The following is a 27,139-nucleotide window of genomic DNA, read 5'->3' as shown; positions in this document are numbered from 1 at the left end:
ACAGTCGGCGGAAAATAGAAGACTGTCTGATTGAAACACTGAAGGCAACAAAGAGCCAGGCGAAGCTCTTGACGAAAGTGTATTGGATGATGGAGCGTAAGCCTTTGAAGCAGGAAGACTACGAGAAAGCGGAATACTATTTTTTAAGGCTCGGAAGTGTACGAGGATGAATTTAAAGTGTTATTACACAATCGAGAACATCTGGTGGATAGATGGTTAACTCTAGAGACGTCTAGTCCGTTATATAAACTAGCTCCTCTTGTAGACGATAAAGGGATAGTGCGTACGGTAGGCAAGATGAAAAACACAGAATTTCTACCGTTCGATCTTCGTTTTTCGATTATTTTACCAAAAGAACATCCTCTGACTGCGAAGCTTGTGCAACACTATCACGAAAAATTTCGTCACGGATATCGCCGAATGTTGTCCGGAACTTTTTCACCTTTGACGGTGACCTTGTTTGTCGGTATCAGCTGTCTCCGACGGGGTCCTGCATTTAATCCTCTCAATCTTGACGATCAGTGCACTTGCGGTTAAGTTGTTCTGAATTTCCTCTTCGTCGTATTCCTTGGGAACTCATTTGATGAAGCAAATCATTTGCAATATCGAAACTGGTGCCAATGGTTTCATATTGTATTCATCGAATTGTATTTTTTTTCAAACAGAGGTTACTTTTTCTAGAAGGATCTTGAGCCCTGGTTTGACTATGTTCTTTTGCTTAATGAGCCCTTCTTTCGCCAGTGTTTTTCAGATCGCAACCGGAAAGTTGGGTATCTCTTTCTGAAAGTCGAGAGGTTTGAGAAATGCCTCTTCGGATAGTGTCTGCTGATTCATCTTCGTGCGTTTCGTTCCGTGGTTTCCTTCCGAACTGAGGTGTTGTTTGGTATCCGTTTACCCGTTATAACCCGTTATAAGGAGGTGTCACTTCTGTCATCCGCTATAGAGATATACAGACTTTGACAGTAGTCAACATATGTGGGCCTAGCCGCTTCTAGGCCCATGTCGCCTGTGCAATAGCATTGGGTTGTTTTGATTTTAACAAAGGCAGATGTTGGCTAGGACAAAATGGCTGCCTAGCAGGGGGTTGTTTGGGAGGCACTGGCGTTGTTCGTAACTTTATTTTTCGTTTTTATTTCTAGATCTAAGCTTTATTTGCAATAATGCAACAATAATTAAATTGGATTATATATTTAATTCTTTTGATTTTCCACTTTTTCCTCCCTACTGGGTTTCGGTTCGCTTATCTTTATTTTTAAATCTGATCTTTATTTATCTCTACTAATTCTACTTAATCTTCTTAAAACTAACTTTAATTTACTATTCGATTTTCTTCTTCACTTTTCCGAATGTTTTTTTCCGCACATAACCTCTCTACTGGGTTTCGGTTTCGATTCACTCTTTATCTAGATACTAGTTTTTGATTAAATCTAATGATTAGCTTATCGGTTTTATGAACTTAATTTATTACTTTTGTTTGTTATTTTTACTGGATTTCACTGTGTTTTTTCTCCCCAAATTTAATATTTTCGCTGATGCTACTAAAAATTGGCGTCACCCTGGTGTTCTTCTTTTTTCGACCAGTACAGATTACAACAAGTACAGTACCATTTAAAAATTGTAAACATAAGCAAGTCGAGAGACATTTTTATGAATGAATCGAATGAATGCAAAGTCGACAAAACTGCTGGCCTTGACTTTGACAGCTGATGACTGATTTTCATACATGTTTATTATCATCGCCATATAAGTATCTATCCCGTTAGGAATTTCAGTGCAAAATCGTTCAATATTACGTGATTTTCAATGAAAATCAGCAAACATGTTTCTTAGACGGATTTGCTGTTTAGGAGGAACCCTCCAGCGTAAAAGTCTAATAGTACGTACCGTGCTTGAACAGAAATATAGGCCGATTTCCTGTGTGACACGGTTTTCACCGCTTGCACAGCAGTACCCATTAGGATCTCGGTCCGACGAAGGATTCCAGATCAGCGATGAAAGTATTCAAAAATATCTAGAAAATATACGTTTGGAGTATTACTCGCTAAAAGTAATGGATCAGCCGAACAAAAAAGACGTCAAAAGGTTGGTGTTACTATCGCACATTGTGGAGATGTACGAGCAGCGTAGGATCATTGTTGATAATCTCAAGTCGCTACAGGAGATGGGGTCGGAAAAGGACGAAGATATGTTGCAGCTGATGAAAGAGGAAACAGAGGTACAGTATGAGTCAAAAATGTTTAACTCTATTCAAAGGCCTATTTTTTAGGCATACACCAACATTCTTACCAAATTAGATAATGAAATTATGGATGGTATCCTTTCCATGGATGAAGAGGAAGACTTTAATGCATTGGTTTTGGAAGTAGCTGCTGGTGTGGGCGGCCAGGAAGCTATGTTGTTTGCACGTGAAATTTTCGACATGTACTGTGGATTTGCAGAGTACAAAGGTTGGAGCATTGATAGCCTGCAAACTGAGGGCACCGAACTAGGAGGCATCCGACATGCTTCCATAATAATCTCCGGTAGGGATGCTTATAGGTATCTGAAATTCGAGGCCGGCGTTCATCGTGTTCAACGGGTTCCCGCTACAGAAAAGGCAGCTAGGATACACACCAGCACCGCAACCGTATCGGTTATTCCTCGACCAGACGAATTTCACATAGAACTTAAAGAACAAGATTTAAAGATCGAAACTAAACGAGCCAGTGGAGCCGGTGGTCAGCATGTCAATACAACAGACAGCGCTGTTCGTATTGTTCACATTCCTACCGGAATTGCAGTTGAATGTCAAGAGGATCGTTCACAAGCTAAAAATAAAGAAATGGCCAAGCAAAAGTTGTTGGCTAAATTAACCAAACAGGAATTGGAAGCCAAATTCAACAGTAGTCAGTCAATGAAAAAATCACAGGTAGGATCAAGTTTACGTAATGAGAAGATACGTACTTACAACTATAACCAGGATCGTATTACTGATCACCGAGTAGAAAACGGAACAACTCACAACTTGAAAGCATTCCTGGAAGGAGGACACCAGCTGGATGACATGGTTATTAAACTACGCTCAGCTCACAGAAAACAGCAATTGATGGAAATTGTTAATAGCACTATTACCGACAAGTAGACAATATATTTATAATTCATAAGAGTTCAAAAATTAAACATATGAAAATGTTCATACAGTTAACATTTATTTTCCAATACTTCCCCAATCACCGGCCTGTCCCAGCTGTGTTACGTGGTCTCTAACGGCTTGATCGATAATTTTCTGCACCTCCCGGCAGCCTTGAAGTGCCGTTTCCAAAACATTCGGAAGATGGTCCAGATGGAATCGTTGGGACATTTCCATAAACGCAATCTTTCCACTGCTTGGTAAGGAAGCCACCGTTAACGTTGGTCCGCCACTCATCTCTTCCAAATTCGAAACATCCATCAACGGTATCTTTCCGGCTAATGATGCCGTGCAAGCGCATACGTACTCCTTCAGGCACACACCGGCGTCTATTAGCGCTAGTGTGGCTGCATTTACCGATGCACAGTAATTCCCACCGTCTGCCATCAGCACTTCGATGTATACATCGATCTGACTCTTTGGGTACAGCTCCGTCTTAATGGCCGCACTCAAGGCTTGCTGCAGATGAATAGTCATCTCCTGGCTTTTCCTATCGCCACGGGGACGTTTCTTGCGCTCTCCAGTGGAAAACGTAGCCATACTATACTGGCAGTTGACAATGACTTCCTCGTGGCTGCTCTTTTTGCCCGGTGCCTGATGTGGTCCATAGACTGCCGCCAGAACTTTCGTGTTTCCTTGCTCAATGTAGGCGCTACCGTCTGGTTGGCTGAAAACTCCCAGCTTGCACTGAATCCGTCGCAGTTCGTTTGACCGGCGCCCGTCCAGTCGGAGGCCCTCGTCTGAGAGTAGTTCCATATCTTGGCAAAATAGTTTAATATTTAAATAAATCTAGTTTGATACAAAACAGTTACTATCCTAACAGTTACTATTAGATTAGATATGTATACACGATGTTTATAAATACAAGAGAAACACGCGTGTGAATTAAAAAGATTGAAAACAACTGAATAAAGTCGACATTTACAGTGGAGGGATTAAAATTCGCACCATCTCAGTTGAGTTTTCAGAAGGTCGTACACGCTCGCGCAAAAACCTTAAATTGGGTCGTTAAGGCTATGTGAACCATTTGGAGAAATTGCAGCTTTTGCTTAAAATCTAATCTAAAACTACTAGGGTCGTCCAATAAGTCCTTAGAAAAAGATGAAAAAACACTATTTTTGGAAAATAAAATTCTATTTCTCAACACACTCTACACACTTTGCCAATCGTTTTCAAAAAATTTTATCCTGTGCAAAAAATATGATTTTCGAAGTTATGAAAAGTACTCATTCGTTTATGGGGTTTTAACATGGACTACAACGAAACCTACTCTCCAGTGGTTCGTCACAGTTCTCTGCGCTACCTGTTTGCAATTTCCGCCAGGTATAATTTGCCGATGGACCAAATGGATGCCACTACTGCGTTCCTTCAAGGCGAATTAGAGGAGGAATTTTTTATGGAACAGCAACCCTGCTTCGAGAAACCAAACCAAATGAATATGACTCCGCAGACGTCAGAAAAAGCTGAAAAAATGAAACGAGTTCCGTACCAGGAGGCTGCTGGAAGTTTTTTGTATCTAGCTCATTGTACCAGACTAGATATTATGTATGCAGTCAACCAATTAAGCCGTTACAACTCGAATGCTGGCACCAAGCACTGGGAGGCAGTCAAACATTTGTTTCGATACCTACGAGGAACGTCTACAATGAAGGTGCAATATAAGAAACAAGGAAATATCGAGCTTGTAGGATACACCGATGCCAGCTGGGCTTCTGATTTGAACGATCGTAAGTAGAGATGCACCGAATAGTACTATTCGGCTTTCAGCCGAATACCGAATATTTAATGTTTAATTATTCGGCGTACCGTATATTCGGCTTTAATCAAAATCGGCTGGTATTCGGCCCGAATATTCGGTCAACCGAACATTGGGTCGACAGAATATTCTGTGCATTGCTAGTATTTTGTATATATGTATTTTATTTTATTTTGTTCCTTTTAAATATTTCATGGTATTCGGCCCGAATATTCGGTCGACCGAATATTCGGTGCATCTCTAATCGTAAGTCAACGAGCGGCTACATCTTCATGCTACAAGGAGGTGCGGTTGCTTGGTACTGTAAACGACAACCAACTGTACTGCCCATAAACGCATAAGAGTCCCATGTGGATTTTTGTCGAAAATGAGTTATCCGTTGGATTGTATTCTGTATCACTACTGAATCACACTGCACAAATAAAATTACCGGGTTTGTTTAGAAAATATAAAAAAAATACCAAAGCATGGTTGTCCCATCCATTTGGCTCAATGGATGGGACAATCTTGAACAGCGTTTTTCTCGGCTTGCTGTTTTTCAACATGGGACTCTTATGCTGTTATGGGCAGTGTAGCGCTGTCATCATGCGAAGCCGAGTATATGGCGCTGGCGGCCACTGTTCAGGAAGCTTCATGGTGGCGCGGATTGTTAGCACAATTTGGACAGGAGAAACCGATCGAAATACGCTGCGATAAGTAAAGTGCTATTAGCATCGCCACACCACGTACGAAGCATATTGATATACGCCATCATTACATCCGGAACGCTCTCGAACAGAACATCATCACATTAGCACCGATGAACAAACAGCGGACGGATTGACCAAATCTCTCGAACGCATTAAGCTGGAGCGAAATCGAACAGCGATGGGGATTAGCACGTCAGCTTAAGGGGGTGTGTTGGAGAATACGCTGCGACTCGTCTAGTCGTATATCTGTGACCTCAGAGTTACACATCGATCAAGAATACTGCTTATATTCGAATAAGCGTACAGCGCTGTCAGATGTAGGAAAAAGGTTTTCCCTCTTCATCTTTTACTTTTAAATAAACCTTTAACCACGGTACACGCGTTTATATTTTCACTGCGTCCCTATACTTACAATAGAAATTGGTTTATTTCAACCAATTAAATCGATCGATTAGTTGGTAGTTTAAAACTGGAACCAGATTCACACAGATTAAATCTGGCTATTAATATGGTGACGAAAATTGTTCACTGACGAAACCCAACTTTGTCGTTAGGGCATGTTCAGGAGCGTTTTATTTTGAATAACAGTTTCAAAGTAGAACTGAAACTGAAACATTCACATCCCCAGCAGAGCGTTTTGTTTTATAATTTCGAACAGTTTTGTTTTAAAAGTTATAACTGTTATACGACGGCGTTCTATTTGTTGCTGATTTTAAAACACGGTTAGAACTGTGTTTTAAATACATGGAGAATATTTAGCACAGACACTTATACCCGATAGACTGGGGAAAAATAAATTTGAATGCAGTAACGAATACCAAAGTGCCCTCTTCGCCATACCTGTATATACGACATTGGTAATGCTCAATATCTTAATATATAAATTACTCAAAAGTAAATAAACACGAAAAAGTGTGTTGGGTTCATTCATCTTTTCTAATGTCGACCGAGTCGAACATGAGTTCATTCATTCATACTTCTGAAATCGGTGCATATGTGTGTGTAATTTATTTACAAATTATTGCTTGACATCGTCAACTAGAGGCTTCGGTTGTACACTACTCATTTTGGTAGATTTTGGTCTTATAAAATGCGACAACCAAATGGAGCGTGTGTGTAGATTATGTTTACACGATGGTCCTAACTTGGAATCCATCAAGAATCTTTCGACCAATTGCACTGAACAAGATGAACCCATTAGTGAGGATTTTTTTCAACTTATTTTCCGGTATTTATCGATACAGGTAAATTCATTTTTGCAACTCTAGGCGCAGTCAAAAGCTGTATAACAAAACCTTGATTTTATTGTAGATAATTAAGCATGAATCTTCAGAAGAAATAGTTATTTGTAGCACCTGTCGATCATCGATACTAGATTGGCACCGGTTTCGAGAGTGCTGTATCCGAAATGATGAAATTTATCAAAAACTTGCCTTAGAGGTAATTACAGAAAATCTCACGCAAACGATCGAACCACGCAAAGAATCCGATATCGATGAACCAAAACAAGAAAACAGCTATCACGATGATGTAGCGGAGAACGGAGAAGATCCCGATTATTCGGAAGATTGTCTGTACGACGTTCAGTGCGAAGATTCAGCAAGTACTCTAGGCGATGATTTGCAAGACCAATTGGACCAAGAGTCTAACTCTGAGAACAGCTCGTCGCCAACTTCCAAGATACCACTGAAAAAACGCGGAAGGCTCAAGAAGAGCAAAGTTCGTACTCAAGAGGCAGAAATCAAGTGCGAATCTCCGGAGTTTGAAAAAACAGTTAAGAAGCGAGGTAGACCCAAACTGGCCATCAAAGCAGAGCGACGAGCCGAAGTTTGTACGATATGTGGAAAATTTATCAAGAACATTTCAGAACACATGCGAATCCATAACAATGAAAAACGGTAATTTTGTTCAAACCAGACATTCTTAGAACAGATTTAGTTTTGCTTTTCACCCAACAGGCATCAATGTCCGTTTTGCCCGAAAGCTTTCGTGAGCGCTTCCAACTACAATTCGCACGTGAATATCCACACGCGTGCAAAAATGTACAAATGCGACCTGTGCGATAAGCAGTATCCAATGCTCAACGGATTGAAACAGCATCGGAAAACACATCTGAAGGAACGTGTTTATTTGTGTCCGGTTTGTGGGAAAGCTTACTATCAACCGACTGGGCTGGCCAGACACAAACGAACCCATTTCGAGGAACCGAAAATCAAGTGCTCCGAGTGTGATAAAATGTTTCTCACCAAGTGAGTTTGAGTGTAGGTGGGAAGGTTCTGTGCAAGGACGGCCGAAATTTGTCGTTCTTGCAATGAATCTCCCTCGAAAAAAATAAGGGCTCTCCGGTAAAATTTAAATAATTCTCTGTTTTGTAGTGCTGACCTACGGAAACACTTCACCAAGCATCTGGACGAAAAACCATTCGCTTGTGACATCTGTGGACGGGCGTTTAGGAGAAAGGATAACCTTGTAACTCACATGAAAACGCACCGGGCGATCATCCAAACTGCAGTCAAAAACGATCCTCCTCCACAAGTACGGTTAGCTGCTGAGTGATAGTTGGATAAGTATTAATGCATCGAACTACTGTAAGACGGAACAAAAATTCATCAGCAATAAAACACATTTTATTAAAATTCTCAACTTGAAAATCTCATGGAGAAATTCGACTCGGTACGTTCAACAAGATCAAGATCAGTCTTTCGATGTGCAAGGTGGTATGCAAAATTCAACATTCAATACTCATCAGTACAAATTTTATACGGCAACACCCTCAGGGAAAAATCTGCAAGCTATCACAGTTTAGGATTTCTTTTTCGTTCGTGTTGACAAAATTACCGTTTTACATTGGTCTCGGTCTCGATTCAGTAGATTTTAGTCCACACATATACTTCAATACATCTGCACGTTTGGTTAGAAATATAGTACATATCTATTAAGCAACTGGTTTGTTAGGTTTCTTCCTCACACTCTTGACGTTCAGTGATCATCAGTTTATCAGTTCTAGTTTAGTTAACGATAAGTTTACTCTCTGTAGGACTCAACATTAAGTGACATCTAGATCTTTCGTAGAAATCGAATTCTACCTATCAGTTTCAATTCATTAGTTCTTCTATCTATAAATCCGGGCGTGCTTCGTTATTTTTATTTTGTATCAGGTTTTGGTAACGGACAGGAAATTGAAACACGCTTCAAAGCACACTATAGCGGACCGGTGCTGCAACTGATTCAAACGATTATTTGAAAAATTATTTTCTAGTTTCAAGTAATAAATATATGAAATAATATCCTGGTGTTCGATCACCGACTAATTCGGCGAAACCATTTGTATGATTTCGCCCATAAACGTTATTTCATTTGTGGAGAAAGGTATTAAAAATATGCAAACATTTCGCAAAAACAACAATGGCTTTCGTTAATGTATAACGAACGTATCTTAAATTTACACTTTGCGTATTTGTAAATATTCAATATCCATATAAATACAAGCGGTTGTTCTGCTCAGTAGTTTGTTTTAAGGTGCGAAAGAAAATAGTCTCACCTTATTATAATGCGTACCATAGAAAGTATAGTAGATTTTCTGGAATACAAAAAAAGGTAATTAGATTTTAGGAAATTCTATGACAACCTAATGAGGGGCACTAACTACGAATGATATAAACTAATGAACACATTTATGTCGCATTTTAGATGAAATTCTGAACGCTGGAATATTTAAAAGCCCATTTAACCCACCTAATGCATAATGATGTAATCTCCATTTATTTTGAAGATAACTAAGAACGTCGAAGTTATGGGCCCGATGAGGGAGACTGAGCTGTAAGTCATAGGTACTGGAAAAAGCTTAGCCGCGACAGCAACCATATTGCGATTCGCGACCCGAACCAACAGCGGGGCTTGACAGCGGGTGTGGTAAGACGTTATAGTGTTGTTCCCGTTTAGTGTTGATACTAATTTCCGTGACTTCCGGGAAGTTGTCTCGAACGGTACTTTACTGCCCATAATCGCAAGTCACTCCCATGTTCCCTATCTACATGGGACTGACTTGCGATTATGGGTAGTTTAGTCCATGTCATTATCAACTCGATTACCGGCGCTGCTACGATAACAAACTAGCTGTGATAATCCTTTAGCTTTAGATTCACTTCACCTTTAGTTTTAGTTTCACTCAGCCGTTCTACTAGTTATAATGATTTTATAACCGTACTTCTAATTGTAAGGTTTCCTGCTGTCCCGCTTGCATCAGGGGCGGCTGGTCCCGTTGAGGGTAAATTGGTAGCGGAGGCACGTCCGCAGGTTGCGTAACACTCCCCCCAGTACACAGGGTCCTAGTTCGCGCGTATCCTCTATTGCGCCAACTTCCAACACCGCCAGCTTGACCACTGGGTGTTCGTATATGTTGAACGGTGTCCTCACCGTAGCGCTGCGAACCTGGTCGTCCTTCAATTGCACATCCACGACACGTCCTTTGGGCCACGAGTTCCTTGGAAGATCTGGATCAACTATCGCCACAACATCCCCAATCTGAATAGGACTGACTGGGAAATGCCATTTCGTTCGGCGGTTTATCGACGGCATGTACTCCTGTAGCCACCGCTTCCAGAAAAGGTTAACGTTAGCTTGTGATGTCCTCCATGTATTTGACAGCGTAGTGGGCCTGTTATCGTACGATAACAGTGGTTTTGAACCACTGGATGAGTCTAACAGAAAGTGATTGGGCGTAAGGGCTTAACTTTCTTCGTCTTCTATTGGTACATAGGGGACGGGGCGCGAGTTGATGGTATTCTCTATTTCCAGTAGAGTGTTCCGTAGAACTCCGTCTGTTGGTAGCTTCATGTTCTTCAGGATTTTCTTCACAAATTGCACCTATCTCTCCCAGCTTCCACCCACGTGCGGACTACTCGGTGGGAAGAACGACCACTTATGGCATATTCGTTTTTGACACTGCACTACACCGGTGTAGTCGGTGCTACACTCTTTCAAACTTGGGTGTAATCAGTCTATCTCTTTCTTTGCACTACACCGGTGTAGCACCAAGAAAAAACGAAAACGCCATTAGTGTTTGCAGTCACGAACTCTTTCATGATCTCCTCCTGATTCAAGGAGTGTACTGCTTCGTTCAGTTCTCGATCGGCACCAACGATGTTCGTACCCCGATCGCAAAAGAGCTCTAACGGCGTTCCACGTCTCGCAATGAAGCTTCTCAGTGCCATGATACAGGAACTGGAATTGAGCGTATGGGCTATTTCTATGTGTACGGCGCGTACCACCAAGCATGTGATGAGTACACCCCACCTCTTCTCAACACGTCTGCCAACGAACACCTGCATCGGACCGAAATAATCGAACCCAGCATACGAGAATGGCCGGAAATATGCTGCTAGTCTCGCTGACGGAAGCTCTGCCATGACGGGCGGTTGCGGACGAGCTCTAGCATTCTTGCAAGCCTGGCAGTCTTATCGAATCTTGTAAAATTTCTCCGACAAATTTGCTGTACTTCCTGTGATCCTCAGCCACCAACAAGGGACATCTCTTGAATCAGTCCATCAGTTTCTGTACTGGAATACGGTGAGTTTCTCCGATCGCTTGCGCCAGACGCATTCCGATGACCGCCGCTTGGAGTTCCAACCGAGGAATCGAAACGTACTTCAGCGGGTGCGACACGAGTTTTTGCAGCAACAAAGGTACATTCTATCGAGTCACCTTCTTCGTAGCGAAAGTATGCGACCGCTGCGTATCCGTTTTCGCTAGCATCAACGAAAACATGCAGCTGGATTACAGTTGACGACGATGTTATCGTTCGATAGGATCACGGAACGGAAACTCTCCACATTGTTCAACACGTTGAGCCACGTTCTCCACTTAGAAAGTTGTTGACCGGCTATCGGTTCATCCCAACCACTGTTAGAGCACCAAATTTCCTGAAGAAGGACTTTGAGGAACATCAGCTCGATTGCCAGAAGTCCGAGCGGGTCGTGCACCGACATGAGGGTTCGTAGTACTTCATGCTTCGTAGGGGTTTCCTCTTCGGAAAGCAACTGTTGCCTGCATCGTTTCGGGATTTTAAAGGTAAATGTATCGCTGATGGTATCCCACCACATACCCAGTACTAGTACCAGTTGTACAGCCGTCCTCGGATCTCGAAGCAACCTTCAGCATGTATGGACCATACATCCTGCACGAATTTTACCTCCTCCCCTTCTGATTCTACGCTACAGAGCATATCATCAACGTATGTGCCCTGACAGAGCACCTCAACAGCTTCCGGAAACTGGTGCTTAAACAGTCCTGCGTTTAGGTTGTTCACGTATTGTGCATTGCTTGGCGAACAACTCGCACCGAACGTAATCACTTGATGACGTAAATCGTCGGGTTATCCCCTAGATTTCCATAATTCCAGAGAAACCTTTGGCAGTGCTGGTCTTCATTGTTGATCCAAACTTGGTGAAACATCTCGCGAATATCTCCTGAAATTGCTATACGATTTTCGCGGAACCATTGCAAGACATCCGGAAGTGGCGTAACCTGATCAGGCCCTTTCACAATTCTAAGCTTCCCAGGTTTGTTAGGATTGATAACCGGAAAGATCGGCAGATACCACGAGCGTTCCTTGCGCATAACTTCTTCCTGTGCCGCAAGCTTACGAATATATCCCTTCGCCTTGTAGTCCAGAATTTTCTCTTGACGACATTTCGCCAATTCAGGCTCTCGAGCCAGGCGTTTGTCAAGACTCTGCTGGCGCTTTAAGGCCATATTTTTACTGTCCGGTAGCCGTTTCTCCAGTGTACTCGTGCCTGATTGTACCATCGCTCGTTCGTCTTCTTTCGATAGCTGCCCAGTAGGTTGTACTCTGAGGCTATCCAGAGCGAAATAGCTTTTAACGGTCGAGTGCAACGCCTCGCACTGGCAAATGTGGTAGCTATACGTACTGTCTCCATTGGTCATCGTTGGTTTTGCTACTGAGCATGGGCCATAGATCAGCCAACCTAGTAGTGTCAAAACAGCAGTGGACTGATTTGCACTTCCTTCTCTTGTGTCAAACGGATACTCTAACCTAGTATTGTCGACACCCAACAGGATACGAGGTTTGACTTCAGTGTACGACTCAACAGGCAGTCCAGCTAGTTTTTTGCAGTGTTTTGTCAGGTCTGAAGTCACTATCGATTGCGAGGGAAGATCCAAAGTTCGTACTGTATGCACCCTCGGTAGATAAAAACGTTAAGTTGGAGTTTGCGCTCCGGTGATATCCATCGAATATTTTACCGAGTATTCTTCGTATCTATCTTGTCGGCCGGCCCAAGTGTTTAGCTCTTTCCACAAGCTATGTTCCATCAGCGTAGAGGTCGACCCAGCATCGAGGAAGGTGTTAATCGACTTCTCTCTTCCATGCACCGTAACTCGGATCTACTTTAGCAGAACTCCGCCAAGCGAACAGTGATGAGTGTTGCAGGAAATGTTTTGCGACGAGCTGCTGGGAATTTGTCCGTGCTTGGTATCATCGTGCAGTAACCGATGATGAAGATAACTACATCCGTTATGATTACACGGAACGTTCCGCTCGCAGGACTTTAAGTGCTTAGCCAGACACTTTCGACAGATCTTCTTCTCATTCATCAACACCCACCGTGCACTCGGAGACATATTGAGGAACCTGCTACATCTGCCGAGACCTTCGCACCCCTTTGAACACGCCAAGCATACTTTGCATGCCTTTTCCTCAAGCGGGTTCGCGGAATGTATATGAATGTAGGCTTCTTCCTTCCAGTTTCTTCTCTCAAGCTTCTGCGGTTTGACCCACACTTGTGGTCGGATTACGCCACTTAAAGCCTCCACCATTCGTCCAAGCCACTCGTTGAACTCCAGCAATGTAGTCGCACGACACTCCTTCCGATAAAAAAACCCAATTAATTTTTATGGTTGGTGGGAGGCTGTCAACTAATCATTGCAGTAATGTGACATTGTACAACCGCTTATCCATCTGGCACACCTGGAACGTCGCACATAGATTCTGCACTACAACACCGAAATCGATGATCGTTTCCATTTTATCAATCTTGGGTAGGGGCACCATCCTAATCTTCCGCACCATCATCTCCACAATGGACTCCGGATTCCCGAAAAGTTTTCAATCGATCTATGGTCACCGGAATGTTGTCGGGAGATAGAAGCAGACTTTTGACAGAGTTTAACGCTTTGTCGTAGACTTTTTTCGAGTCGATCAAGCAACTCATCGTTTCGAAAACCGTACATCCGGCAAGTCCTTTCGTACGCTGCGATGAATCGTGGTCAATCTTCAGGATCGCCGCCACCGTCTTCCGCCCCGCAAGATGACCTCTCGTAATTGGCAAGTCATCGCAGTTGGATCTTCGTTGATCTGGCTCTCCCAACAACGAACTATGCCGCGGCAACCGCAATTCCCTCTTCTATGACTGATCGATCCGCTGCTGCTTTTGCTGCTGCAAAATCGGTTGCTTTTGCCGCTTCTCATGCCATTTATGCTGATCTTCAGCCTGTTCCAGACGTTTCTACTGCTCCTGTTGCTACTCGTAGCGCGCCAGTTGATCACGTAGTCCGCACTTTTCCCGCTCCAGCTATTTCCCCACGCACCCATTACAGCTCCAATCTCTCTATCTTGGATCCTGTCTTCCACGCAAACGCACTCATAGTGAAACCACACGTCACACTAAACTATCCCGCTAGTATCGAGCCTTCGATACGTACCACATTCGGCCCTCTCATCACCAGGAGAATCGCACTTTTTCTGGGCCTGTTTGCCCACACTTGCTTCGAAAACCGCTTGACATCCCGGAATAAACGGAAAATTTAATTCGTTCCCGTTTAGTGTTGATACTAATTTCCGGGAAGCGGTCTCGTACGGTACTTTATTTCTTGTCGGTATCAACTCGATTACTAGCTGTGATAATCCTTTAGTTTAAGTTTCACTTTACCTTTAGTTTTAGTTTCACTCATCCGTAATACTTATAACGATTTTATAACCGTACTTCTAATTGTTCACGATACCGTGTTTTTAACTTTAAGCTTTTAATTAAATTATTCTTAACTTCACAAACCTGCTGCGAACTAATCTCTGTTAATTAATCTCTTCCTTCTTCGTGTTTATTTTCCTACCCCTTACTCGTTTGACAGCTCCCTGCTGTCCTGCTTGGATCAGGGGCGCTTGGTCCCGTTGAAGGTAAATTGGTAGCGGAAGCGCGTTTGCAGGCGGAACATCAAGCCAGTAACGCAGCGGACAAGTGCAAGACGACGGAACAATACCGGGACAACACGCAACGTAAAAGAAATGCGAGAATAATGAAACGTGTTTATTGTTGCTCTTGTTACAGTCGAATGAAACCTATTAGCTCTATGGTGGTTAAAACAGTTGGTAGTGCGCATGGGCGTCGTGTAAAAAATGTCGCTCCCACTTGTACACTAAACACTCCTCCTCGATATTAGCCAAGCCCATTGAAGCTGAAAATTTGCTCTACTTTTCCGCTCCTAGCGGCTTAGTCACAATATCTACCACCATGGCCTCTGACGGACATTATTTCAGAACCACACACCTTTCGCTGCTAAATCCTTCGTGAAATACATTCGGGTGTCGATAAGCTTCGACCTTCGTGACTGCCGTTTCAGCTCAACGAAATCAATACAGCTCCTATTATCTTCAAACACTACAGTCGGTCCACGTTGCTTCTCCCCCATCTCTTCCAACAATCGCCTTAACCAAACAAGCTCTCTACAAGCCTCCGACAAAGCAATAGGACAGCTGACTTGTCTGCTCAATATTGATACGTTCACCGCTATGCAGTGGGGGCAAGATCGGGGGGTGAGCAGGAAAAAAATGTTCAAAGACCAACAACTCAGGGAACGGGTTTGGGTAATCAAGGTAGGAAAGCTAGCAGTGGGTCTAGAATTAATGCTCTTCCCCTACGAGGACAATCTGGGCGGCCAACTTCAGACTGTCTAATTTACTGACCCCTTCAGTTCCCTTGTGCCATTCAGTACCACTTCCTCTTCGAGCTTCCGACTGGTTCGCGAATTACTCGGTCTAGTCCCCGACGATAGAAATAGCCTACTCCGACGAAAAGATCCGCGACGAGAGAAGTTCGAAAGCTAGCAAACCAGTCAGATGCTGAGGTCAGTTCGGCGATTCCGGTAGAGTAGGGCATCCGGTTTGCTGGAGCCCCTGCGCGACTGGTGGTGTGTCGTCGCAGTCTACACAGTCTAGTTCCCGGCGGTAAATCTGATTGTACGCTGACGGAGAGGTCCCAGACGAAAGAAGTTCTCTCGATACCGATTCTTGTTTGGTTTCAGTACCACAACTTCTTGAGCCCTTTGGCTCCGTGACCGGTGCCATTTAGCACCGTAACTCCTTTAAGCTGTTTAGTTCTCTTCTTGGACCATTTAGCACTACTTCCTTGATGACTTACTCCGACAGAGAATTCCCCGGTGAGAGAAGTTCTCCCGAGATCGAGCTAATCAGCTAGGTGCCGAGGTCAGTTCGGCGATTCTAGTGAAGCAGAGTGTCCGGTGCACTGGTACACCGATAACCCGCGACTAGTGTAGTCTCGTCGCTGTCTACTCAGTCTAGTCCCCAGCGGTGAATCGAGCTTACGCTGACGGAGTTTCCTGGCGAAAAAAGCTCTCCCAATATCGATTCTTCTTTGGTTTTCGCTATTTTTCTATCGGAACAACCGGTGGGGTGCCGTGGTCGGTCTGGCGAATCCGCATGGAGCTTTCGACGTTTCGACGACTCATACTCGCTGTTCTGTTGCAGTCTACTCGACTAGTCCTCGGCGGTGGATCCAGCTTATTCCTGCGGAGAGTTCCCTGGCGGTGATTGCTCTCCCGAAACCGTTGCTCGATGTCCATTCCGCTGTAAGACGATCATGATCTACATCATATCTCTATTTACTGCGTTCCACGTCTTTACGTCGCTTGTCATTCTGTAGGCTACATTACCCGGGTTGATGTCCGGTCCTCCCGTTTTAAGTAGCTCCCTGCACGTCACTTCAAACCTCGGACATTCAAAGACCTCAAACCTCGGACACTCAAAGACGCTCACACTCACACTCCGGGCACAGTGTTGGCGTTGCGTACCCACACCGATGAAGATACTTCTTAAGCAGCCGCTGCTCGGTAGGAGCTGTTTCAGGTGGAAGGTCATCTCTCCGTGCTTTCTATTGACCCACGTCGACAGGTTTGGATGAGCCGGTAGGTCCACTTTCCTTTCTCCGTATTGTCCCATTCCTGCTGCCACGCCACCATCGAATCGATTCTCATCATCTTCTTCACGTTTCTGACGTTTCATTGATTGTAGCACTTGATATCATCCGTCAGGGTGATGCAGATGGGAATCATCTCGGCGATAAGACATACTGCCTCCGGTATGCAATCGCACCTCGTACGGCCAGCAGTCGACGCGTCCTGTTCAGCTTTTCGCGGTTCCACTTGGTTTTCAGCGTCGCACCCCATGCAGGAGCCCCATATCGCAGTATCGATGACGAAACACTAGATAATGGACCGACATTTCGCATGTGTAATCAACGTGGTTGTTAAAGCTCAATCAGATTATCACACCCAATTGTTTCAGTGCACGCTTCGATGCAATCACATGCCCTTCGACGGTGATCTGTATCCGCTGAACCGCTTTGCAGTTGCTGTCCAACAACAAATCCGTCTTTTGGTGAGCTATTTACAGCTTGACCCGTTCATCCAGCTCTCCATCGCATCTATTGTCTCCGTCACCGACACCTCCATTTTTTCAAGTGCCTCACCGTTAGTGACACGTCATCCACGAAACCAACGACTTTCACTTTCCTGGACAGCCGCAGTGTTAAGATCCCATCGTACATTCCATTTCAAAGAGTTGGACAGAGAATGGAGCCCTGAGGAATACGACTCGCATTGCCTTCTGCCCTTTTGTTCGTCTGGTACAGCAGTGCTCTACTCTGGAAGTAGCTCTTCAGGATCTGGCTCATTCTTTTATGCCACGCTGCGGCATTGGTCTATACCAGGCTGGATGGCCCGGTGACTTCCCTGACTTTGGCAGCAACATCAGTTTCTGCACCTTCCTCATTTCGGGGATTACCATCTAAAAACACTTCAGCAGTAGCATCCTGAACATGTCCGGATATGCCAGGATCGCAGCTTTCAGCGCCTTGGTTGGTATTCCATCCGGACCGGGGGTTTTCTTTGATTTTAGTCACATCGACGCTTCTTTGAGCTCGTCGTTAGTCGCTTGCCACTCGGCTGTGTAACCTCCTTCTTCTTCTTCGCCGTATGGTGTCGGTGACCAGCTGGTTGAATCGTGATTCGGGAAGAGACCCTCAACGATTATCTTTAGCTTACCCGGGCATATTTCAGCTGGTGTCGACGGACCCTCGTCTTCGTCATGACGACTCAGTATGCGTCCCCCAAGGATTGGCGTTTATTTCTCAGCATAGCTACTTATGACAATTGCTTGCTAAGCTTGATCTCCCGTTTTAAAGTGTCCTTACCTTCTCGAAATGTCGCTTGCGCTCCTCTCTCACTCTCCAATCTTGCGCTCTGAGCCAGCCTTCTGGCTCAAAGACAAGCAGCGTGTAGCGTACTGAGTTAGTCATTTAACCAGTAAGCTGCACGCCGTCTACTGCATGGCCCTAGTTTTCGTGACATTGTAACGTCACAAGCTGTCACAATCCTTCTTGTTAGATCAGCCGCATCAACGTACTTGATTCCGTTGTTCGCCGTAGTAACTCAACAAAGAGGTTTTCGTTAAAGGCTTTCGTCTTCCACTTTAGCTTGCCGCCCATCCTTCTCCGTGCTGGAGCAGGGTTCCATTGGCCGATGCAGTAGCGGATTGCCTGGTGGTCGCTTTGGGGATACTTCTCGCACACTCTCCAGTCCATGTTCGCCGTCAGTCAAGGACTACAGAATGTGGCGAAATTTCTCTCGGTACCGATATCCGTTTCATGAACCAATAAGCACCCAGTTCCTCGCTTCGCCGCGATCTACTCGTTATAGTCCTCGGCGGTTAAGGTAGCCTCCACAACGAGCCGACAGGTACGTGTCGAGGTCTGCTGCCAGTTTTCACTGAAAGGAAATATTCTCTCAAGATAACTTTGGCAAATGAAACTTTGAGAATTCCATTTAAAATATTGGGCATATTTTTGTTTAACAAATTCCTCCAAAACATTTTGGGGGGGGGGGGGGGGTGGGGGTGGGGTGTGGTTTGCTCCCAACCCCCCCCTAATACGCCACTGCCTTTATGTCTATTTCGTATTTACTGCCACGTATAGCAGCGCTCATGCTAAGCTGTGGTAACACTCGTTATCTCTTAGCTTCTTTCTTCCTTCGCGGTTTCTATAATATCCTGTATCGATAAGAACGTTGGATCCCTTTGCATGCTCCAAACCAAAACGACTCGAAAGCTTTCTGACGTAGGTCTTCTGATCTTTGGTGACTCGAATGCCAAGGAAATAGCTAACTTCACCTAACGACGACAGCGTAATCTTCTTCGTAACACACAAGATGGATTCGTCATCGGCAGGATCAACGGCATATTCGTATGTAACTGTTATGCTCCCCCCACGGTGGACACCAATGCAGAACTATCGGATGCTGGACACACTAACCGACTCGGTAGTAGGACGAACGCCGGTTGTTATAGGAGGAGATTTTAACGCTTGGATCGTGAAGTGGGGTAGCAGGCTGACCAACGCAAGAGGTTGCAACCTGTTGGAAGCCTTGACGCAGCTGGATGTACGGCTGTGCAACGAAGTTTCCGCTAGCACATTCCGTAAAGACCGGGAATCCATCATCGACGTAACATTCTGCAGTGCGTCGCTGATGGATAATATGAAATGGCACGTCAGTGAATAGTATACACATAGCGCCCACCACGTGATCCACTATACCATTGGTCGGTGGAATTGCACTGTATCGCGGAGAGTGAGGACTGGCGAGTGGAAGTGGAAAATAAAGGACTTCAACAAGGACCTTTCTGTGGAAGCACTTCGTGGTGACAGCCACGCCCAAATTCCGAATGCCGATGAGCTGTCGAAAACATGAACAAGGACGCGTAAAGCAGCAATGCCGAGAAAAATGGAACTGAGGAACTGCCGGCGTCCGACGTATTGTTAGAACGAAATGCTCAGCATCCTCAAATCCAAAACACGCGTCCAGAGACTAGAGCAAGATCTGAGGTAGTCAGAGAAGAGTTGAAGGTGACATTCCGGGCGGCTTAGGCTGCTTCTAAACGCGAGATAGTACTTAGTAAGTCCATCTGCTACAAGATGCTGTGCAGAGAAGTAGTCGCCAACCATTGGGGCAACGCTTACCGTGTCGTACGAACTACGCTGAAAGTCAGAACGGACTGTCGCAGAGGCAGCTCGGATTCTGGAAAGGGATCTCGACGGTGGACGCCATCCGCCATCGCGAGCGCGGAGAAAGCATTGTAGGAAAATAGAAGGGGCAATCGCTACTGCGCCGTGGTTACGATCGACATGAAGAACTCGTTCAACAGCGCGAACAGGATGACTTTCGCCGTAGTGCTGCACAGAATGCGGATACAGAACTATCTGCAAGGTTCTGAGAAGTTACTTTCAGAACCGAGTCTACTAGTCTACGAGACGAACATTGGGCAAAGGCCGATTAGGGTCACAACACTATAGTCGATCTATACACATCGCGGAAACCTGGATGGCTGATTTCAAGTTCCAGCTGGCTCACCACAAGACGGAGATAGTGCTGGTCAACAACGGAAAAAATACAGTGTTTCGTGATCAGCGTCGGCGGACACTCAATTCCATCGATGTGTACGCTGAAGCAGCTGGTCGATAATCGGTTAAATTACAACAGCAATGTCGACTATGGCTTCGAGGACAACTAACGCATTGACAAGGACCATGCCGAACGACGGAGGAGCAAGGTGCAGTACGAAATGTCTCCCGGAGGGTGTCTCATCTTTAATATTGAAGTATGGCGTACCGGCCTGGGCTGCTGTGCTGAAATCGAGCCGGAACCGGACGAAGTTGACAAGCACGTTTCGCCTAATGGCTGTTCGTGTCGCGAATGCGTACAGAACGATATCGTCGGAGATGGTATGCGTAACTGCCGGGATGGTTCCCATCTGCGTCACTGCGGTTGAGGACGTGGAATGCTACCAACGGAGAAATGCAAAGAGACTGGTCCGAGCGGACTCGGCTAAGTGGCGGCAAGAGTGGGACAACGCGGAGAAAGGAAGGTGAACCCAGCGACTCATCACAAATGTGTCTGCTTGGGTACATAGGAAGCATGGAGAGGTGAACTTCTATTTGACGCAGTTTTTGTCCGGGCAAAGATGCTTCCGGAAGTACCTGCATCGGTTTCGACATGCTTCGTCAGCGTGCGAAGGTGCAAGAGACACCGGAACACGTAGTCTTCGAATGCCCTAGGTTCAAAGAACTTCAAAGGGGTATGCCTGGTGAGACAGTTGACAATATCCTCCAAGAGATGTGCCATGACGAGCATATCTTGGATGCTGCCAACAGAGTGGTTACAAGTATACTCTCCGAGAAAGTGGCCAAGGGACCAACAAATTAGCGCTATCAGGTGGGAAGCCGCCGTGAAACCACAAAACGGGTTTATGGGGATATTCCGCCACCGGGGAACTCTCCGTCGGTGTAGACTAGGCCCACCGCCGGGGACCAGTTGAGTAGTACGCGACGTAGCACCGGGCTTCGGTCGTCGGGGCGCCAGTGAACCGGACGTCAGGCTTCACCGGAGTAGCCGGATCGACCTCGACACCTTACCGGCTAGCTCATGAGTAGGCTAGATCCACCGCCGGGTATTAGAGCGAGCAGGCCGCATCGAATAGCTAGCAGTGAGTCGTTAGGACGCCAGTCTACCGGAAGCTACGTTCCATTCGGAATTGCTGGAATGATCTCAACCCCTACTCACTGGTCCGCTGAGCAGGCTAGGTTCGCCGCCGGGGACTAGATCGAGTAGATCGGGATTGCTTACGGAAACGAACATCAGTAGCAGAAGAAATCTACCGCCGGGGCATTTAAAGTAGAGTAGATTCACCGCCGTAGACCATCCGACTATCGCGTCAAAAATGGGAGCAAATTGGCTCACGAAACAGACATAGGTACCGAGAGAAATTCTGCTACCGGGGAATTCTCAGTCGGAGTAGGGTAGTTCACAGCCGGATAATATCCGAGTAGATCTGGGAGCTGGATAGCGAAAGAAAGCCGGTGTCGATGTCGGGAGAAATTCCTCCGTCGGAAAACTCTCAGTCGGAGTAGGGTTAGTTCACCATCGGGGACTATCCGAGTAGATCGTGATAAGGCTGGGATCTGAATTACTCACGAAAATAGGAGCTAAATGGCTCATGAAATCAGCATCTAACCGGTTCACTCGATTTTTGTGAGTGGTTGCATAGCTTTTCTATAGGAGAAAGGCAAGACCCTAACATTGCTTCTCCGCTTGCTTGGACAAGACGAGCAGCAACTAGGTAAAACGAGTGTAGGTAGTGGTCCGGAAATGGGACTCAACAAGAGAGAGAATAGTAAAAAACAAATGCATAAACCGAAGAAATATTAGCGATGATAACAGCATGCTGGAAATAGTGTACAGAGCTCTGAATGCTTGCAATAAACGGGAAACGGAAGGGCTTGGGATGACAGAGCTCAAGAAAAAGATGGAAGAGCACTACGGGGTCATCAAGGACAAGAACGGTGTTTACAGTAGAACAGACATAAGACGCGAGCTGAGAACAACGAAAAGCGGGGATATCTCAGATAACGGAAGATCCATATCGAGCAATTCCGAATGTGTCTTTGTAGGCAAATACCTAACGTAGTTCCTAACAGGTCACGGCTTCATAGAGTTTACATCGGATAGGTCGCGCGTCTGCACCTTACTGTTCGAAGTATGAGTATTTGGAGGAAACACCGGAGCACATGGCCTTCGACTGCTCAAGTGGCTAATAGTGCTAAACAAGGGGAACATAATAGGTCCATTATGGTGATACGTTTTCTGGAAGGGGTGAAGAGAATGAAAAGGTTGAAAACCACTGCTTTAACCTTTATTCCACACCAGAGAAACACGTCGTAATGCTGCCATATTTTGAAATCTGGGTGCTCAACTCAACAAAACCTCTAATCATAAAAGTTTTTAGACCCGAAATTACCATCATAGCCCACAGAAAACCAGATAAGCTGAACAGTTTCCAATATAAAACATCCAAGTATCCAAATCTCAGTCTACTTTTCTTCTGCCCAAATCAGACGTAGGTACAATCGAACCAAGCGAACAACAACTAGCAACCTCTCGATCTAGCGTGCATTGTCTCGAGAACAAAGGAAACTTTTAATTTATTCTTGCCATCATGAGTAAAGTTGACGAAAAAACGCTGCTCCGACCCAACACAGCTGTCGTTGACTTTCAATTCTGTTCAATAAGATTGAGTTTTCGTGAAGTGGAATACCTGTTGAAGGTGAAGATGCAGCTCAGGCTCAAGGAGGTTATGTATCTACAGTATCATCATCTTCGCAATGTATTACTTATATCGTTCAACACGTTAGCCCAAGCCGAACGTTTCGTTTTTGCAGAACAATTTGAAGCACTTCAGCCACGTGATAAAGTTGGAATTAAGTTCCCGTGTATATAGAAAAAGACTATGTAGATGTAAAGCTACATGACCTATCACCACGTACCCCTCCAGATCTAATTGCAAAATACATGTCGCAATACGGAGAAGTAGAATCCGTTACGCGGAGAAATTTTTTCCCGGGTACACCTAACAGTGTTCTTGTGGTGGGGATGCGGATCGAAAGACCTATCCCCTCCCACTTGTCTATAAAACTCAAAACCCACGAAGCTACTATTAACCAAACTACGTTATGCACGCATGAGGGGCAAACTCCTACGTGCAAGTATTGTAATCAGACAGCGCACTACGGACAACCTTGCGCGCAAGATACAGAGGAGAATGCATCTCTACCGATTGCCAACACATCCACGGCAAACCAACCCAAAAAAGAGTTTTCAATACCAATACCTGAACCACAAACGGTTGCCAAATTTGTGGAACCCGTTCAGTCCATATTGACAACTGCCAAAGTAGCATCCAGCACCCAAAAACCCACTGTAAGCAACATCGGCGAAGAAAATAATAACAATGACGACGGATTTACATTGGTCACCCGTAAGTGCAAGAAACAGGAAAAAACATCTGGTCGCGAGCTCCAAGGCACTTTTAACGATGATGACCTTGATGTGGAGGACAGAAGAGAATTAAATGGTCCACATGACGCAGTAGGCGAGCAGCGAAAGAAGGTCTCCGCTCGCAATTAAATTGTTGCGCGCACGGTATCCAACGGACAATAAATATTTGTTTCTGGTTTTATTTCTTTACATATTGTAAACAAATGAAAGATCCACGGCTCCGTTAAGCTACCGCTATGAGCCGTGTCAAATAAACGAAATAAATTAAAAAAAAGTGTCCAAATCGGTAAGGAATTGCCATAACTGAAAGTATTACAGTACTCGGTTATCCTGAGGATTTTTTGTCGATTATAAAACATTCGCATGATCATCATCATCATCGTGGCCGAACAATCCGGGTGTTCCAAGCTATAAGCGATCATGCATTTGAAAATCCAAATTACTTATACAAGCAAACTGAAACAACCCCAATTGAATATATCTCTGCGTTTAATTGATATTTATTCCTGCCACACACGGGCAACAATTGATGTAGCTGATTTGCATTCGAACCGTGTTCTTTCCAGCTTGATCAAACGATTTTTTGACCCAACGGAATTGGTCTCGTGGTTTGCGTGATTTTTTCAATTAATAATCACAAATAGATACCGTTGCACACATTTAAGTATGTAGACAATAAAAATTTGGTATGACACATTTTATCAATCAATAAATGAAAAACCGGCTCGAGAGTGTCTAATTCGACCGCAATTTCAAATAGGTTGAAAACGGATGTTTTCGATGCGAGCGAACAGCTGCTAAAATGCTGAGCGATAAGAAAAATTTCCAGAAAAATAATGTGTCAGGACACCTGGCTCGAAGTTTGAAGCCTAAGCCATTCAAGATACATATTGTGTCATTTCGCGTATGAGATAAGACGACAATAGTAAACAATACCTTCAACACCTGGGTAGACGGTGATTCAAGGTAATTTTTCGATCGGATTCACCTATCGAGAAAACCAATGTTGAAGTATTGGTAGTTGATAATGTTTGCTAATAATATTTAATATTTTGTGATAGAAGCAAAAATTCAAAAACTATTTTTTTTAATAAAAAAATCATACCCAACCAAACGATGTAAATGAATTATCGATGTTCATTATCTGTTTATGTTTACCGAAGCACGTCAGCGTTAAAGAGTGCAATACAAGCACTGAGTTTTAATGATTCAAATCCTCTTCACTCAAAGCACGAAAAGCTGACGTGCCTCAGCACACATATAGCTCTATAGCTTGTGGAAACAATTCACAATCAACACTAATCGATAGTTTGCGACAAGCAAATTGACTCATGACTCATACTGGTGCTTTCCGTGAGTAACTGCCATAAGCTATATGTCCAAATGATATCTACATTTTAACAATTATTGTTCATTCATACTCCATCCCAAAAGCAAACAAACACACAACACAGACGGCACTATGTGTGAAACTTTGGAATATCAAGTAAAGCACACAAAATATCCATTAAAACGCATCATGCCGTGTTCAAAACGGCCACTTTCACCCACACTGGCACGGCTTAGCTACCAGTCAAACAGTGTATCACATGATAGCGGCATGAGTTTCCAAAACAGAACCGACTGGCAGACGATCCCCGTTATCTTCCGCTCACAGCGTTATCTTTCCATTTTTACTAACTAGGTTTTAATTCCAACAGCCTCAATTGACTCGTTCGGCAAAGCAATAAATATGATTCTTGGCGCTTGTCCGTAAAACAAATCTCAGCCTGACGATGTGATAAGCGTATCGTTATCGACTTACCTTTCATTAAGCCGTTCAGGAATCCAGTCCCCTCGCCTTCCTCTTGATTCTAGCGTACGGTCCAATGGCCGGATCGGTGATGAAATCATACAGAACCGAAGTCCAAGAGGTGTGCTGCGGTATGGTGTCGTAGAATTCCGGTGCAATCCGCTTCACCTCTGGCAGATATCGACCCGGTACGGCCGGGAAGTCGTGATGTTCGTTGTGGTATCCGACATTGAAGGTAATCCAATTGAGCGGTCCGTAGTAGGAGTACGTCTCGAAACCTTTTGCAAACATGTAATGCTCCGAAATAAAGTGACCAGCAACTGGATGAAGTCCCATTGCCAGCAGGGACCCAATCACAAGGTAGAACATAACCTTCCAGCCGAAAAAGTACACTACAATAGTGTTGAAGATAAGCTGAATAATACCGTTTATGATCTCCAACTTTTGTGGTGGCTTCGGATTTACGACTAGTGGTCGGAAAATGTAAAACAACGGTTGCAAAACGACCCAGAAAAACTTTCCAAGAGTATTGCAAAATAGTTTCGCCTCGAGTAGAGTTGGTAAATCCGTATCAATCACTTCGTCTCCCTGGTATCGATGATGTTCCAAGTGGTACTTCTTGAAGCTTACTGACATCGGTAAACCGATGGGAAGATTGCAGAAGAATCCGAAAAGCCGGTTCGCCATTGGCTTTGAGTGCCCAAAGGCTAGGTTGTGAGCGATTTCGTGGCATGCCAACATAAGTGAATGGTTTATGACACCACCGACAAAGTACGCAAGGAGCAAAATCATTTTCCACGACTGGTCCTTCATCACGAACAGCATAATGAATTGTGCCAGCACCATGCCACTTGCAACCCACTTGAACCGGGGATCGTATCCGAAAAGCTTTTTGATTTGAGGATATTTTTGTAGAATAATTTTCCTACGACTAGCGTGTGGTTCTTCCGTGTAGGTCCACTCGAAATCCGTTCTGGAAACGTGCTGCCCCATCCTGATTGCAGATCACAGGTCAAAATAATATTTAAAAATAATACACAATCTCTCAAAAACGAGAGGCCAAAAACCACTGTTCTCTACACTGGCATTTAAGAAAAATCCGGCTGTCCAAGCAGACGATGAACGGATTTTTTCCACTGTTTGACTTTTTGCCGGACGGCTCAATAGCTATGATAGAACTACACAACGTATACAACACCGTCCCAAACTGCGGGAATGAATTCAATCGACCAGACGAAGGCAACTGTCACGTAGAGGCACTAATACCGCAAAGATAACCGTTGGGCAGCAGAGCACATGCACACAAAGTTCCGTTATCGGTGTAGGTGCATAGCATAAACTTGAAATGAATGAAAAATGAGCATGTTTATGGTGTCTGTAAATAATGACATATATATTTATTAGTAGTGGTTGCGAGCAGGGTTGAACTTGGGAAGCTTTTGCAACCGAAGACCGAAAAATTTGATATTGTTTGTGGCACTAAAAACTGGATTCTAACCGTACTGCGCACTTACTATTCTTCTATTATTGTTTGTGGC

At 44.5% G+C, this 27,139-nt stretch overlaps 4 protein-coding genes across 4 annotated transcripts; 2 read left to right on the top strand and 2 right to left on the bottom strand.

The window, feature by feature from the left end:
- The first annotated feature begins 1,714 nt into the window (after window positions 1-1,714).
- Window positions 1,715-3,175, top strand: LOC131689493 (peptide chain release factor 1-like, mitochondrial). The gene is made up of 2 exons (XM_058974615.1): window positions 1,715-2,215; window positions 2,267-3,175. The coding sequence occupies exons 1-2, from the start codon at window positions 1,820-1,822 to the stop codon at window positions 3,119-3,121; spliced, it is 1,251 nt and encodes a 416-aa protein (XP_058830598.1). The 5' UTR covers window positions 1,715-1,819; the 3' UTR covers window positions 3,122-3,175.
- On the bottom strand, window positions 3,166-4,054 carry LOC131689496 (exosome complex component RRP41). Its single transcript, XM_058974618.1, has one exon. It carries the CDS (start codon window positions 3,923-3,925, stop codon window positions 3,188-3,190), a length of 738 nt encoding a protein of 245 aa, XP_058830601.1. The 5' UTR covers window positions 3,926-4,054; the 3' UTR covers window positions 3,166-3,187.
- Window positions 4,055-6,652: 2,598 nt separating this feature from the next.
- LOC131689494 (zinc finger protein 501-like) lies at window positions 6,653-8,383 on the top strand. Its single transcript, XM_058974616.1, has 4 exons — window positions 6,653-6,858; window positions 6,926-7,512; window positions 7,573-7,863; window positions 7,990-8,383. The coding sequence occupies exons 1-4, from the start codon at window positions 6,718-6,720 to the stop codon at window positions 8,168-8,170; spliced, it is 1,200 nt and encodes a 399-aa protein (XP_058830599.1). The 5' UTR covers window positions 6,653-6,717; the 3' UTR covers window positions 8,171-8,383.
- Window positions 8,384-8,454: 71 nt separating this feature from the next.
- On the bottom strand, window positions 8,455-26,846 carry LOC131689495 (sphingolipid delta(4)-desaturase DES1). Its single transcript, XM_058974617.1, has 2 exons — window positions 25,614-26,846; window positions 8,455-9,194 (listed from the first exon to the last, which is right to left on the bottom strand). Exon 1 carries the CDS (start codon window positions 26,592-26,594, stop codon window positions 25,629-25,631), a length of 966 nt encoding a protein of 321 aa, XP_058830600.1. The 5' UTR covers window positions 26,595-26,846; the 3' UTR covers window positions 8,455-9,194; window positions 25,614-25,628.
- Window positions 26,847-27,139: the final 293 nt, after the last annotated feature.

Source organism: Topomyia yanbarensis, chromosome 3 (assembly GCF_030247195.1).
Source record: "Topomyia yanbarensis strain Yona2022 chromosome 3, ASM3024719v1, whole genome shotgun sequence".
Taxonomy (NCBI): domain Eukaryota; kingdom Metazoa; phylum Arthropoda; class Insecta; order Diptera; family Culicidae; genus Topomyia; species Topomyia yanbarensis.
Note: the sequence above shows the minus strand (reverse complement) of the source record. Positions and strands in the feature narration are given on the sequence as shown.

Bases quoted from the DNA above. Each gene is read 5' to 3' on its own strand.
- LOC131689493 (XM_058974615.1), top strand. From the start codon at position 1,820: ATGTTTCTTAGACGGATTTGCTGTTTAGGAGGAACCCTCCAGCGTAAA. The intron at 2,216-2,266 runs GTACAGTATGAG...CCTATTTTTTAG, and splicing joins TGATGAAAGAGGAAACAGAG to GCATACACCAACATTCTTAC.
- LOC131689496 (XM_058974618.1), bottom strand. From the start codon at position 3,925: ATGGAACTACTCTCAGACGAGGGCCTCCGACTGGACGGGCGCCGGTCA.
- LOC131689495 (XM_058974617.1), bottom strand. From the start codon at position 26,594: ATGGGGCAGCACGTTTCCAGAACGGATTTCGAGTGGACCTACACGGAA.
- LOC131689494 (XM_058974616.1), top strand. From the start codon at position 6,718: ATGGAGCGTGTGTGTAGATTATGTTTACACGATGGTCCTAACTTGGAA. The intron at 6,859-6,925 runs GTAAATTCATTT...ATTTTATTGTAG, and splicing joins TCCGGTATTTATCGATACAG to ATAATTAAGCATGAATCTTC. The intron at 7,864-7,989 runs GTGAGTTTGAGT...TCTGTTTTGTAG, and splicing joins GATAAAATGTTTCTCACCAA to TGCTGACCTACGGAAACACT.